General features: G+C 43.6%; 1 protein-coding gene across 4 annotated transcripts in view; it reads right to left on the bottom strand.

Annotated features, from left to right (window-relative positions):
- Positions 1-13,096, bottom strand: part of LOC105468083 (KIAA2012 ortholog) — a 141,406-nt gene that overhangs the window by 64,474 nt on the left and 63,836 nt on the right. For all 4 annotated transcript variants that reach the window (XR_003015057.2, XM_011718042.2, XM_011718043.3 and 1 more), the window contains exon 13: positions 4,761-4,837. Coding sequence is in view for 3 of the 4 variants with exons in the window: in XM_011718042.2 (XP_011716344.2) it covers positions 4,761-4,837 (77 nt within the window). In the remaining variant the exon portion in view is untranslated. The remainder of the gene's footprint in view (positions 1-4,760; positions 4,838-13,096) is intronic.

Genomic DNA, 13,096 nt, shown 5'->3' with positions numbered 1-13,096 from the left:
ACACGGTGAAGCCTCAACTTTACCAAAATACAAAAAAATTAGCCGGGAGTGGTGGCATGATTCTATAATCCCAGTTACTTGGGAGGCTGAGGCAAGAGAATTGCTTGAACTAGGGAGGTGGAGGTTGCAGTAAGCCGAGATTGCGCCATTGCACTCTGGCCTGGGCAACAGAGCGAGATACTATCTCAAAAAGAAAAAAAAAAAAGTTAAATCAGTGGTTCTCAACTGGAGGTGATTTTGCTCCCCAGCAGGCATTTAGCAGGGTCTGGAAACATTTTGATTGTCACAACCGGGGAGGGTTGTGCTACTGGCATCTAGTAGGCAGTGGCCAGGGATACTGCTTAACATCCTGCAATCAACGGGAAAGTTCCCCAAAACAAAGACTACCTGGTCCAAAATGTCAATGATGTTGCCTGTGTTAAACATTAGTATTAAATCTCAGTTTCTAGTATGAACAATCATCCTTTTTTAATGCTTGAATTAAACCCTTCACCGAGGGTGAAACTGCCATTGCCAAATTTTAACTGAGGCAGTGGAAGAGATCTGACCTAACCAACTCCATCTTGATTCTAACCTCCAGGTTGTCCTTGCTCATTCCTGGTGTAGGCCGAACTAACTTTGGCAGGAACTTAGTTTACAGTTTAGCTTTGAAACAAAGATGATAACAGCCCTTTCCCAAAACAAACCCCCTTCCTACCTGTGAACCAGACTGCCTTCGCAGGACTAACAAATTAGCCACAAAATTAGAAATTATGGTTTAGGAGTCATGCGGCTGGAGGCTACAAGATTCTAAATCTCCCCAAAATCATTTCTCTGATGTTACACTCTTAGACTGTTTCCAGATTTTCTCTGTTACAGATAATGCTGCAATGGACATCTTCAATGACTTTTTTTTTTCTGTTGAATTATTTCCTTAGGATAAATTCCCGGAAGTCAGAAACACATAATCAATGGATATTTCATATTTTTCATGTTTCATGAGTTATATTGCCATTTTGCTTTACGAAGGGATTGAATCAAAACTGTTCCACCAGAAGTGTATAAGTATACCAGTTTTAAAACCCTGGCAGCCCTGGGTGTTTCCATTTAAAAAGAGTAAGAGAAGGCACAAATCTCAGATATAAGATGGTACTTATAGTTTGCCTCAATATACATTTAAATTGCTAATCAAGATGAATGATTTTTTCATATTTATTTTCTGTTACTCCTTTTTGGATATGAATTGTTTCTGTCTTTTGCTTATTTTTATCATGGTTCTCAATGATTTTCTTTTAAAATTGCAGGTAATCTTTACTGAGTATAGATGGTAAAGTTAATGAAATTATTTTACTTTTTTTTCTAGTTTTAGTTTCTCCTACCACTGTCTAGCTATGTTAATATTTCCTCCCGAAATTTTCATTGGTAATTTTAATACTCTTTTTAGGTGCCGGTCACCTAACCCAACCTGCGGCCTCTACACAGAGAGGCCTTGGGGGAGAGGAAAAGCTTCTCCAGCGATTGATGTCAGCGGCCCACCGAGGTAAGAGCAATACTCGGTCTCTGAAAGTATCCCAGGAACTAATTTCCCTTAATCAAATGAAGGGCCTTAGGAGGAGCCACGAGGCAGAAATGAAAATAAATCTGAAGGAGAATACCAAATTCTGTGAGGAGTTTGAAAGACCTGCTTTAAAAAAGGGCACCGTACCTTTAGGACTGCAGCTCTGGCGATGCTCCATATGCAGCTATTAATATGCAAAAAATGCCTTCATAAATACTTGATTCTGTTCACAGTGGGGAAGCAGTTCATTTGAAAGAGGAAATGGGAGCTTGGAGTTGAAACATGTCTGCTTGTCTCCTTTTTCTTTTTTCATTGCTCTCTTTTCATCTCCACATTTCCCCTTGTAGTTTTCTTACCCCCGCCCCCACCACCTCACCCCCTCTTCTAACTCCTAGGGACTTGCTGGTATCAGTTGCTACTCTCATTTCTTTTGATGGATTCGCTGCCGAGGCCCCGCTCCTCAGGTCAGGTGTGGAAGAGGTGCCTTGGAGCCATTCCCACCATTTGCCATCCTCATCGTGTGTTGGAGGAGGGAGCCTAACCCTTTCCGCTCCCATTACAGTGCGGACAGCCTCCGAGGAGCCAAGATGAAGGCTCTCGCATCGCAGCGGTAGGGCCTCTGCAGAAGCCTCCAGCCCAGGGAACGCTGTCACCCCAGCCTCTGCAGAGCACCCTGTGGCTTTCTCCCCAACCCACACGCCAGAGATTGTTTTCTAAATCTAGGCCTGCGACTTCTCATTAGAGGGTGGTAATACCAGAATATCCACCCTTGGCAAGTCTTCCCCTCTCTCAGCTAGCACTGTGATAAAAGTACAAGTCTTTCATGTGACTGAACCCCTAATAGAGTCAGATCCCAAGGAAGGGAGGGAAGAGGGAGTCAGTGGGGGAACTGATGGAAAGGAACGGTGCTGCTAAGATCAGTATTGTGATGTCCTCTGCTTCGGGGGGGGGAAGGCCACAAGGGAAGGAATCCCCTGGATTGCCAGTGGCCCATCAATGTAGGGAACTGAAATCAGCTGGACAGAAATTTGTCCTAAATGTGTTCCAGATGCTTTATAATAAACATGAAATTAGTCATTGCCATGGAGTAGGCTGAGGAAGTAGTTAAAACTAAAGTCAGTGATTAATCTAATAAGAGGCCATTAGCCTTGAGAAGTAAGCGGGGATGCAGGAGGCCAGGAAGACACCCCTGCCTCCCTCCCACCCTGTTTTCTCTGTGTTTGGGGCTGGTGGGGCTCCCTAGACTTCTCCTCAGATGCCCTTTCTTTCCAGGGCTGCTTCTAAAGGAACTGGGACTACTGCAACTTGGACAAGTCGCTCCTGGTGGGAGCCACCCCGCTGTTTCACAAAGGAGGCAGGCGCGTGGGCTTCTCAGTGAGCCAACTTTCCACAGCCTCACAGGGGAAACTGGGATGAAAGTTTAAGACCCCTCGCTCTGGTATTCCTTCTTCTGGCTGCAAAGTTAATAATTCAGCCTAGGATTTAATTAGACATGGTTGAGCCCCTCTTTCTTTTTTTTTTTTTTTTGAGACGGAGTCTTGCCCTGTCGCCTAGGCTGGAGTGCAATGGTGTGATCTCGGCTCACTGCAACCTCCGTCTCCTGCGTTCGAGTGATTCTCCTGCCTCAGCCTCCCAAGTAGCTGGGATTACAGAGGTGTGCCACCATACCCAGCTAATTTTTGTATTTTTAGTAGAAACTGGGTTTCACCATGTTGGCCAGGCTGGTCTTGAACTCCTGACCTTGTGATCCGTCCACCTTGGCCTCCCAAAGTGCTGGGATTACAGGCATGAACCTCCACGCCCGCCCGAGCCTCTCTTTCATTGCAGGTGATAGTAGATCTTTTGGAACAGAACCGTGGGGCTGTGTGAATTTGGGGTGTGTTTAGGGTATGTGAGGCCTTTGCATGGCCTTTGGGTTGCAGAATTATCAAAATACACCATATTATGTTTTCCTTAGTCACATACTCTTTCAAAAACTCTGTCTCTAGTTCCCTTAAATGGGATGTCTGCAAAGTGGGCATTTAAAAAATGCAAATGTTGGTTCAGCAGCTCCTTGGCAGCAGGAGGAGTTGCTCAGTTGCGTTTCACCTCAGTGGAGACCTGACCCAGGCCTAGGGTTGTCACAGAGAGTTCATCAGAGCCCAGCTCGGGCACACAGATGAAAGCAATCCCATTTCTATTATCATTATGCATAATGAGTGCTGGGGAAGAATAGAAAGCCAGGCTGTGGCAGGAAGGAAGGTGGACAGAATGGAGAAATCAAGATCATGGCCTAGAGGTGTCACACAGCAGGGTGAGACCTGCGAGTCCCCTGCAGCTGCGTGTGCTGCCTCTGCCTCAGGTTCTCCAAGGCCCTGGATTCAGTTCTAGGAATTTCCTTGAGTTGTCTCTCTAGAGATAATTTGAAGACAGTTCCAGCTTCAAAGCTTCCAAGGAAGGAACAAACTTATAAATATTTGTGAATATATGTCCTTGAACCACTAACAGATACTCTTTTTTTTTTTTTTCTGAGACAGGGTCTCACTCTCTCACTCTGGATTCTGGCTGCAGCATGATCTCAGCTTGCTGCAACCTCCACCTCCTAGGTTCAAGCGATTTTCCTGTCTCAGCCTCCCAAGTAACTGGGACCACAGGTGCATGCCACCACACGGCTAATTTTTGTATTTTTAGTAGAGACAGGGTTTCACCACATTGGCCAGGCCAGTCTCGAACTCCTGACCTCAGGTGATCTGCCCGCCTCCGCCTCGCAAAGTGCTAGGATTACAGGCATGAGCCCACTGTGACCAGTCCACTAATAGAAATTCTTAATATATCTAGATGAACCACCATCCTCCTTTCTTCACGATTACCTTTGCACTTTTTTTTTCTTAATTGCCAATATTTATCTCTATTACGAATGAAAATTAGTGCCTACTGCCTCATTGGATGTCACCTTTCTGTGTTCCCTTATTCTCTTTCTGACTTCGCAGAAGTCAGGGAAAGGTCTATTCAGCTTATTTACACACGTAAAGAGCCAAACAATACAGTCCAAGTTGAGTTAAGATATTCCAAGTCTAAGAGTAAAGGAACCTCTGTGATTTCATAGTCTACTTGTCTCATTTTACTGATTAGGCAAATGAGGCCCAGAGAGGTAAAGTGTCTCACCTAGGGCCACACAGCAAGCTGAGACAAGAACCCGAGTTGTGACTCCCAGTGTCATCCTCATTCAGAGTCAATACTGTACCTGCTTCTCTGTTGTTTGGGTCAATGGTGAGGTTTCATAAAGATTCATGTGAAGGTTGGCTCTAGGTTCAGTGTTTGCTATAGTGAAAATCAAAGAGGAAAAAATATCAAGGTGGTCAGATCTGGATTTCATGACTTTTTATATATACCATACACACACACACACACACACACACACACACACCTAGTTCATATGTATGTAAGATTATAAGCACATATACACCCATGGCATTCACAATTTACTCACCAAATAACACCTGTAACCTCTATAGGCATAGTCTAAACACCATGTTAAACATAGTGTTAAGACTTTATATTCAAATACATATTATTCTTGTTTTGGTTGCTCTTTAAAAGAACAAAAGTAAATTCTTTATGCTATTAAAATTCAGATAAAGCTGAAATTAAAAAGGAAATATTGATGGAAAAAAATCTGCTGATGCTGTTGAATATAAATTTTGTATGACTGCACTTCACTGAAGTAGGAAAAGGCTTCTGCAAACTTCCAAATAGAGAGATCAGAGGCTTCCTTTTTTCCTTATAATGTGGAGGGGCAAGAGGAAAGGTGGAAACATGAATCAAACAAAGGCAAACACCAAAGCGGGGCTGGAGGGAGGGGACTAACGGAAACCACAGAAACCGTGGAGCCAGCTGGGAAGCAGGCACCACCTGGACACCAGCAGGGGCTGTCCTGTGATGCCCATGACTCCCCTCCATGCTGTTGTTATCAATGTTCTCTATAGGTGTGGCAGTGGAGGTGCAAAAAGTATAGTAACCCACTCAAAGTTGTACCACTAGTGAGGTTTTGAGTAAGGATTTCCCTCCAAGACTGCCCGACCCCAAAACTCCATGGTGCAAAAGGATAGGTTTTATTTTGCTTCTTTTTTTCCCCTAAGAAAGTAAATTTGGTCGGGTGCAGTGGCTCATGCTCGTAATCCCAGCACTTTGGGAGGCCAAGGTGGATGGATTGCTTGAGGCCAGGAGTTTGAGACCAGCCTGGCCAACAAGGCGAAACCCCATCTCTACTAAAAATACAAAAATTAGCTGGGCGTGGTGGTGGGTGCCTGTAGTTGCAGCTACTCCAGAGGCTGAGACAGGAGGATCGCTTGAACCTGAGAGGCAGAGGTTACAGTGAGCCAAGATCACGCAACTGCACCCCAGCCTGGGTGACAGAGCGAGACTCCGTCTGAAAAAAAAAAGTAATTTTAATATTCTAAAGGAATGTTTATTTGAGGAACAGATTTAGCTAAGCAATGGCTCTACTGACATAGGTTTTAGTCTCTTCTGTGGGACCAATGTCCAACAAAAAGTTCTTTCCATACTTGGTACTCATAAGTAGCTCTTTTAGGAGCCAATGGCCATATGTCACTCTGTATCTTTGTCTTTTTGACCTTAAGCCTCTACTCATTCTTTGTGGGCTGACCTTCCCTTTTCTGTTGTTTCTCAGCTAGCTGCTTCTGTTTTTGAAAATGACTTTTGCACAGATTTAAAACATTTCTTAGCAGGGTGTGGTGATGCATGCCTGTAATCCCAGCTACTCAGGAGGCTGAGATACAAGAATCACTTGAACTCGGGAGGTGGAGGTTGCAGTGAGCCGAGATTTACCACTGCACTCCAGCCTAGGTGACAGAGTGAGACTCTGTCTCAAAAAAAATTTTTTTTTTAAAATTTAAATCAGCCTGGGGGAAACTGAGGCCCTGAAAGCATTTTCATTCAGTTGGCTCAAGGGCACACCTTGAAATAACACAAGACCAGAACCCGGAACCCAAATGTCCTGACCTAGCTTCTTGCACTTTCCCCTCCACATCACACTGCCTCCCGTTAGCCTCAACGCGCTTGCCACATCACAGCTGCTTGGCCATGATCCACCCTCGGGACAAATCCAGCCCAGCAGAATTGTGTTGTGATGAGGTTCACTACACTGTGGCTTGGAAGGATTCATGGGCCTCTTAGAAATGAAACTTATAAATTCTAATGCATAAGGAAAGTTCTTGCAACACCAGGAGAATGAATCAGTCAGCCAGAGTTCAAGAAATGTAAACACATTTTTAGATAGGAGACTGAAAAATCACTTAGGACTTCTCCATCTTTTGGGTCAAGACCTTGGTAATTTACTGAGGTCCAAGCTGTCAAGGAGGAGACACAACTCAAACTGCATTCCTGGGAGATAGAACAGCGGGGGTGGTAAAACCTCCTTTCAGAACAATGTGACAAGATCTACCCCTGTTATCAAGTCAAAGAAACTGATTAACCCATCGACCAACCCAGGTAATTGGCTGCAAACGAAGGCCTGGTTCTTTTTTGTCGTTCAAAAACTGGTGTGCACATTCCAGTTTTTACAGTCTATACAGGCTATACAGACTATAGGCTGCACAACTTCCAGGCACGCCTGAAACTGGGAGTTCACAGTCTTTCTGTGATGAACATTTCTGCCACTAAAGAGATAAACAGAAAACACATTCCTTCCTTGGCTGCCCACCATCAGGCCTTAGCAGATTTTCAAATGCTAGCATTAATCTAACCACAGGCTTTTAGTGAGGAGATAGCATTCTCACCAGATAATCAGGCAGTTTTAGAGATGACCCTTATTAGATGGGGGTCTCATCCCAAGCCTGTTCTGCCTTCTTCAAATCATGGAATCCTTCACCAAACACTCAAAACTTGAAAAGCAGGAAAGGGCATCTGATTCTAGCATGGCATATGGCTCCTTAACATTTCCTTCTATTTAAATCTGCATTGGCTATGTTTAATTCCCAAGTCATTGTTTGTTGTTTTCAATAAAAATGAAACATAGTTGGCTGGGCATGGTGGCTCACGCCTGTAATCCCAGCACTTTGGGAGGCCAAGGCAGGCAGATCACTTGATGTCAGGAGTTTGAGACTAGCCTGGCCAACATGGTGAAACCCTGTCTCTACTAAAAATACAAACATTAGCCAGGTGTGGTGGCGGGCGCCTGTAATCCCAGCTACCTGGGAGGCTGAGGCAGGAGAATCACTTGAACCCAGGAGGCGGAGGTTGCAGTGAGCTAAGATCGCGCCATTGCACTCCAGCCTGGGCAACAAGAGTGAAACTCTGTCTCAAAAAAAAAAAAAAAAAAAAAAGAAAAAAAAAGAAAGAAAGAAATATAGTCATATTTATTCCCATTGTTTCAGGATGCATATTTGCCTTGGTATGGGACCCTCTTGTGGGCCCCATCTGGTGTCAAAATAGAGATCGACTCCAAAGAGTCACCTTATTAGGCCAGGTGGGCCACCTGGCTCCTTCCTAGATATATGTCAGGGTTTGGGAAAGAATATCACACCCGTAGGGTCCAAACTTTCCAAATATGCAGTGGTTACAAGGGCAGTAGCTGTTGGAGGTGCTGGCAGGAGCTTCTTTAAATCTGTTTAAGGCGTTTGTCTATGTATATCATTTCTGAGGCAAGAGCACCCTTTGATGGCTAACATGCTGTCATGGAACATACCCCATAACTTGCAATGTTTCATTACCATGGAAGGGATATATCCATTGCCAAACAGGTCTCAGAAAGCACCTTTGCCTTCTCATAGCTTTGCACAGGGACTTGCTGGCCCCAGCAGGAATCAATGGGAGAAGGCCTGAAAGTCAGCCTCAGTCCCTTCATGGGGACTATGTTTTTTTGATCATAAATGGAAAATGCAAACACAAATTCCAGATTATTAAAAAAAATTCTCCCTAGTATAAACTTAACCATAAAAGGAAGGATAATTTTGGTCCTGCTGACCTTTCCTTAAGAATATCTAAAAATACTTTATTTTATATGATGTGACTCAAGACACCTATGACCTATAGAGTGTTTGTAGTGTTATAATAAATTTTGAGTCTGCTTGTTTAATGCAGGGGACCAAGACCCAAGATGGCCTTTTGGTATTGTCATTATCAAATTCTTGGGACGAGATTTAAGACCTTGTTTATGCTACACATTTTCACTTTAAATCTTCCTGAATGAGGAGGAGGGTGAGATGGGTGTAGGGAATAGTTGCTGGAAGCCTGAATAAGTCTCCAGGCGAAAGACATCCCCCTGGGAGCTCTAACTAGGGAGTCAAGTAGACAGAGCTAGAAAATATGAGTCAGTCTGAATTTAAATACGGAAGTACCCAGTAAATGCAAGGGCAATATTTTTCTTCCAATTTGGGATAACAGTCCTTTTACTTATATCTTTTTAGATTAAGGCTAGATAAGTCTCAAGGGTCTGGCTTTAGCTTTGGGAACACCAATCTCTCTCAAAAATTCATAAATTATTTTTTATGGAAAGGTCTAAAGGCACATGGCAGTTTACCAAGCCCAGAATGAAAGCCTAGCTAGAGGACTGAATTTAAATTCGAGATGCATAACAACAAAATGTCAACCACATGAGAAACCCTCCAATCAAGAGACATCACAGGATTCGTAAGGATATCTGTGGTGGAAGACTGTGTGGAGGAAAGGAATTCAAAAAAAAGGCTGAAGGTGGAATTGCATACAAAACAGCCAGCAAATGTCATTCACGTGGTGGTCTCTGTTCTCCAGAAAATACACACACACACACACACACACACACACACACACACACACACACATATATATATATATATATTTGTTTTTTTTTTTTTAGAGAAGTCTCGCTCTGTTACCCAGGCTGGAGTGCAGTGGCACAACCTTGGCTCACTGCAACCTCAGGTTCAAGCAATTCTCCCTGCTTCAGCCTCCCGAGTAGCTGGGATTATAGGCATGCGCCACCACGCCTGGTTAATTTTTGTATTTTCAGTAGAGATGGGGTTTTGCCATGTTGGCCAGGCTGGTCTTAAATTCCTGACCTCAGGTGATCTGCCCGCCTTGGTCTCCCAAAGTGCTGGGATTATAGGTGTGAGCCACTGCACCTGGCCAGAAAATATTATTTGTGGTCACTTGCTCTCAAACAAAGATATCTGGGGTCCCAGTCTCTAGTCTTATCTCCTCCAATCCATTCTCTACATAGCTGGGAGTCATTTCTATCAAATAAAAATCTGGTGATGCCAATTCCTATGTAAGCAGAGTCCCACCGCCATTGGCGTGAATTCCTCAGCTGCTTTCAATTAAAAAAAATTTTTGAGATGGAGTCTCGCTCTTGTTGCCCAGGCTGGAGTGCAATGGCATGATCTCGGCTCACTGCAAGCTCCGCCTCCCGGGTTCAAGCGACTCTCCTGCCTCAGCCTCCCAAGTAGCTGAGATTACAGGCATGTACCACCATGCCTGGCTAATTCTGTATTTTTAGTAGAGATGGGGTTTCTCCATGTTGGTCAGGCTGGTCTCAAACTCTTGACCTCAGGTGATCTGCCCGCCTCGGCCTCCCAAAGTGCCGGGATTACAGGTGTGAGCCACCACGCCTGGCCTCTTAGCTGCTTTCTATGGCCCTTCATGATCTGGCTTCTGCCTCCTTCTCAAGGTGTATTTTTCATCACTCCTTCCCCTGCGTGTACCCTGGGGTACAGTCATTACAAGTTGCCTCAGTTTCTCCATGCTGCCATGCTCTCTCACATTTATATTGTCCTTTCTCCTACAGCATCCTTTCTTTACCACTCGGCTAGTTCCCACATACATCCTTAGAAACTCTGCTTAAGTGTCCTCTCCTTCCAAAAGCCTTTTCAACCTCCAGGCTGAGTCAGTCTGAACTAATTCATAGCTCTCAACACATTCCACTGCTGTGGACTACTTTAAGGCATGGATATGGTCTCTCAACTGTATTTTTGTGCCTACCATAGTATTTGTCACTAGTAGATGGACAATTAGTGTTTGTTGAATGAATGAATGAGCAATATCTTTCTGCTTTGTAAAACATACAGACTGGGCTCAGTGGCTCACGCCTGTAATCCCAGCACTTTGGAAGGCCAAGGCAGGAACATCACTTGGGCTCAGGAGTTTGAGACCAGCCTGGCCAACATGGTGAAACCCCATCTCTATTAAAAATACAAAAAATTAGCCAGGTGTGGTGGTATGCGCCTGTAATCCCAACTACTTGGGAGGTTGAGGCAGGAGAATGGTTTGAACCCGGGAGATAGAGGTTGCAGTGAGCCGAGATTGTGCCATTGCACTTCAGCCTGGACAACGAGAGCCAGACTCCGTCTCAAAATAAACAAACCAAAAAACATACTCACAGATTCTTTCTGTTGAACACAGTCTGATTCTGGTGTTTACATTAACTTTCAAAGGAGGGATTATGGGGAAACCAAGACAGTAGCAAAATCCTTGGGCCACAGAGAGATGTATGAAAGGAGCAAGAGAGAAACTAGGTGGGAAACATCCTTAAGAAAAGCCACAAAAAAACTTCTTTCTTTGTTTTTTTATATTATATTTTATTTTTTTGAGATGGAGTCTCACTCTGTTGCCCAGGCTGGAGTGCAGTGGTGTGATCTCGACTCACTGCAACCTCTGCCTCCTGGGTTCAAGTGATTCTCCTGCCTGAGCCCCCAGAGTAGCTGGGACTACAGGTGCCTGCCACCATGCCTGGCTAATTTTTGTATTTTTAGTAGAGACAGGGTTTCACCATGTTGGCCAACCTGGTCTCGAACTCCTGACCTCAAGTGATCCACTTGCCTCAGCCTCCCAAAGTGCTGGGATTACAGGTATGAGCCACCGCGACCGGCCTTATGCTTCTTTATAGTTGTGATGAGAAGACAACACAAATGTCTGAAGGGTGATTAAACAGAAAATACTATTTATGAATTACTAGTTAATGAAAGTTATTATTTTTTGATCTCTCTGACAGAAGAAAATTTAATCTTCTAAACTTTAATATAGGTTGAGAAATATAACTCACACACAAAATCCTAAGATCTATACCTGCTTTAAAATGCATTGTGCTAAGTATTACTTCACTACTTGGGCAAGGTCCTGATCCCTCGTGCATATCATGCATTAAGTGAACAGCAGATCCTGGCTACTTGGGAAGGACACATCCTGAGAATTTTAAGAATCCTTAGATTTGTGAATACCCCTAGTGTGTATCTATTGGTAATAAAACTAAAGAAGAAATGAAAAAAGAGAGAGAGTTCTTCAGACTCTGAATGAGACTATAAATAAAGGCTTAGTGTGATTTATTAAACTATTTTTTTGGCAGAGAACCATCACATTGTTAGACCATTTCACTTTCTTTTACTTCCATCACGAGTCCCAGCAGTCAGCTTTTTTTTAGGGCCATTAAAAATGCATGTGTGTGTGTATATATGTATATATAAAGAAATCAATGTTCTTCTGTTGAAAAGTAACTGCACAAGAGCTATTGCAGATGTTATAATGAATTATAGACCACAATATAAGATGTGTGAGTGCTGCGAGGCTGGCTAGGCTCACTCACTAGCTTAGTAATAGTCTTCTGTCTCCCAGCCTTGCAATATCAATGATTTGACTCCATGCCTCTGTAAAATGACAAATTGTGTGTGTCCCTGATGTTTTATTTATTTTTAATTTTAATTTTTTTAGAGATAGGGTCTTGCTATGTTGGCCAGGGTGGTCTTGAATCCTAGCCTCAAGTAATCCTCCCACCTTGGCCTCCCAAAGTGTTGAGATTACAGTCATGAACCACCACACCATGCCAGTTCCCTGATATTTGAGGTCATTTCAAATAGCTGAAATCAACCTTCATGTCCACAAATACCCAAAGAAGTCTACCATCTACACAATCCTTTTAGAATCCTATCACTTTTACCTGAAAATATTAATTAAAACGAAATGATCACAAAGAAAACAAAAAATTGTGAAAACTCTAGGCTCATGCCTGTAATCCCAGCACTTTAGGAGGCTTAGGCAGGTGGATCACCTGAGGTCAGGAGTTCGAGACCAGCCTGGCCAACATGGTGAAACCCTATCTCTACTAAAATTACAAAAATTAGCTGGTTATGGTGGCATGCGCCTGTAATCCCACCTACTAGAGAGGCTGAGGCATGAGAATCACTTGAACCTGGTAGATGGAGGTTGCAGTGAGCCAAGATTGTGCCATGCACTCCAGCCTGGGCAATAGAGTGAGACTCTGTCTCAAAAAAAAAAGAAAAAAAAACTTATGAAAGCTCTATAGGTGTTCCAATGAATAGATGTTTTAAATTGGTCTTTGAACTCAGTTCCAGGGGGATATCAGGTATTTTATTTATTTATTTATTTGTTTTTTGAGATGGAGTTTTGCTCTTGTTGCCCAGGCTGGAGTGCAATGGTGTGATCTCGGTTCACTGCAACCTCTGCCTCCACAACCCTGCCTCTGGTAGGAGAAGCAATTCTCCTGCCTCAGCCTCCTGAATAGCTGGGATTACAGACAGGTGTGAGCCACTGCGCCTGGCCCAGATATTTTCAAAGTAGTATTATATCTATTCC

This window comes from Macaca nemestrina, chromosome 11, assembly GCF_043159975.1.
Source record: "Macaca nemestrina isolate mMacNem1 chromosome 11, mMacNem.hap1, whole genome shotgun sequence".
NCBI classification, from domain to species: Eukaryota; Metazoa; Chordata; class Mammalia; order Primates; family Cercopithecidae; genus Macaca; species Macaca nemestrina.
Note: the sequence above shows the minus strand (reverse complement) of the source record. Positions and strands in the feature narration are given on the sequence as shown.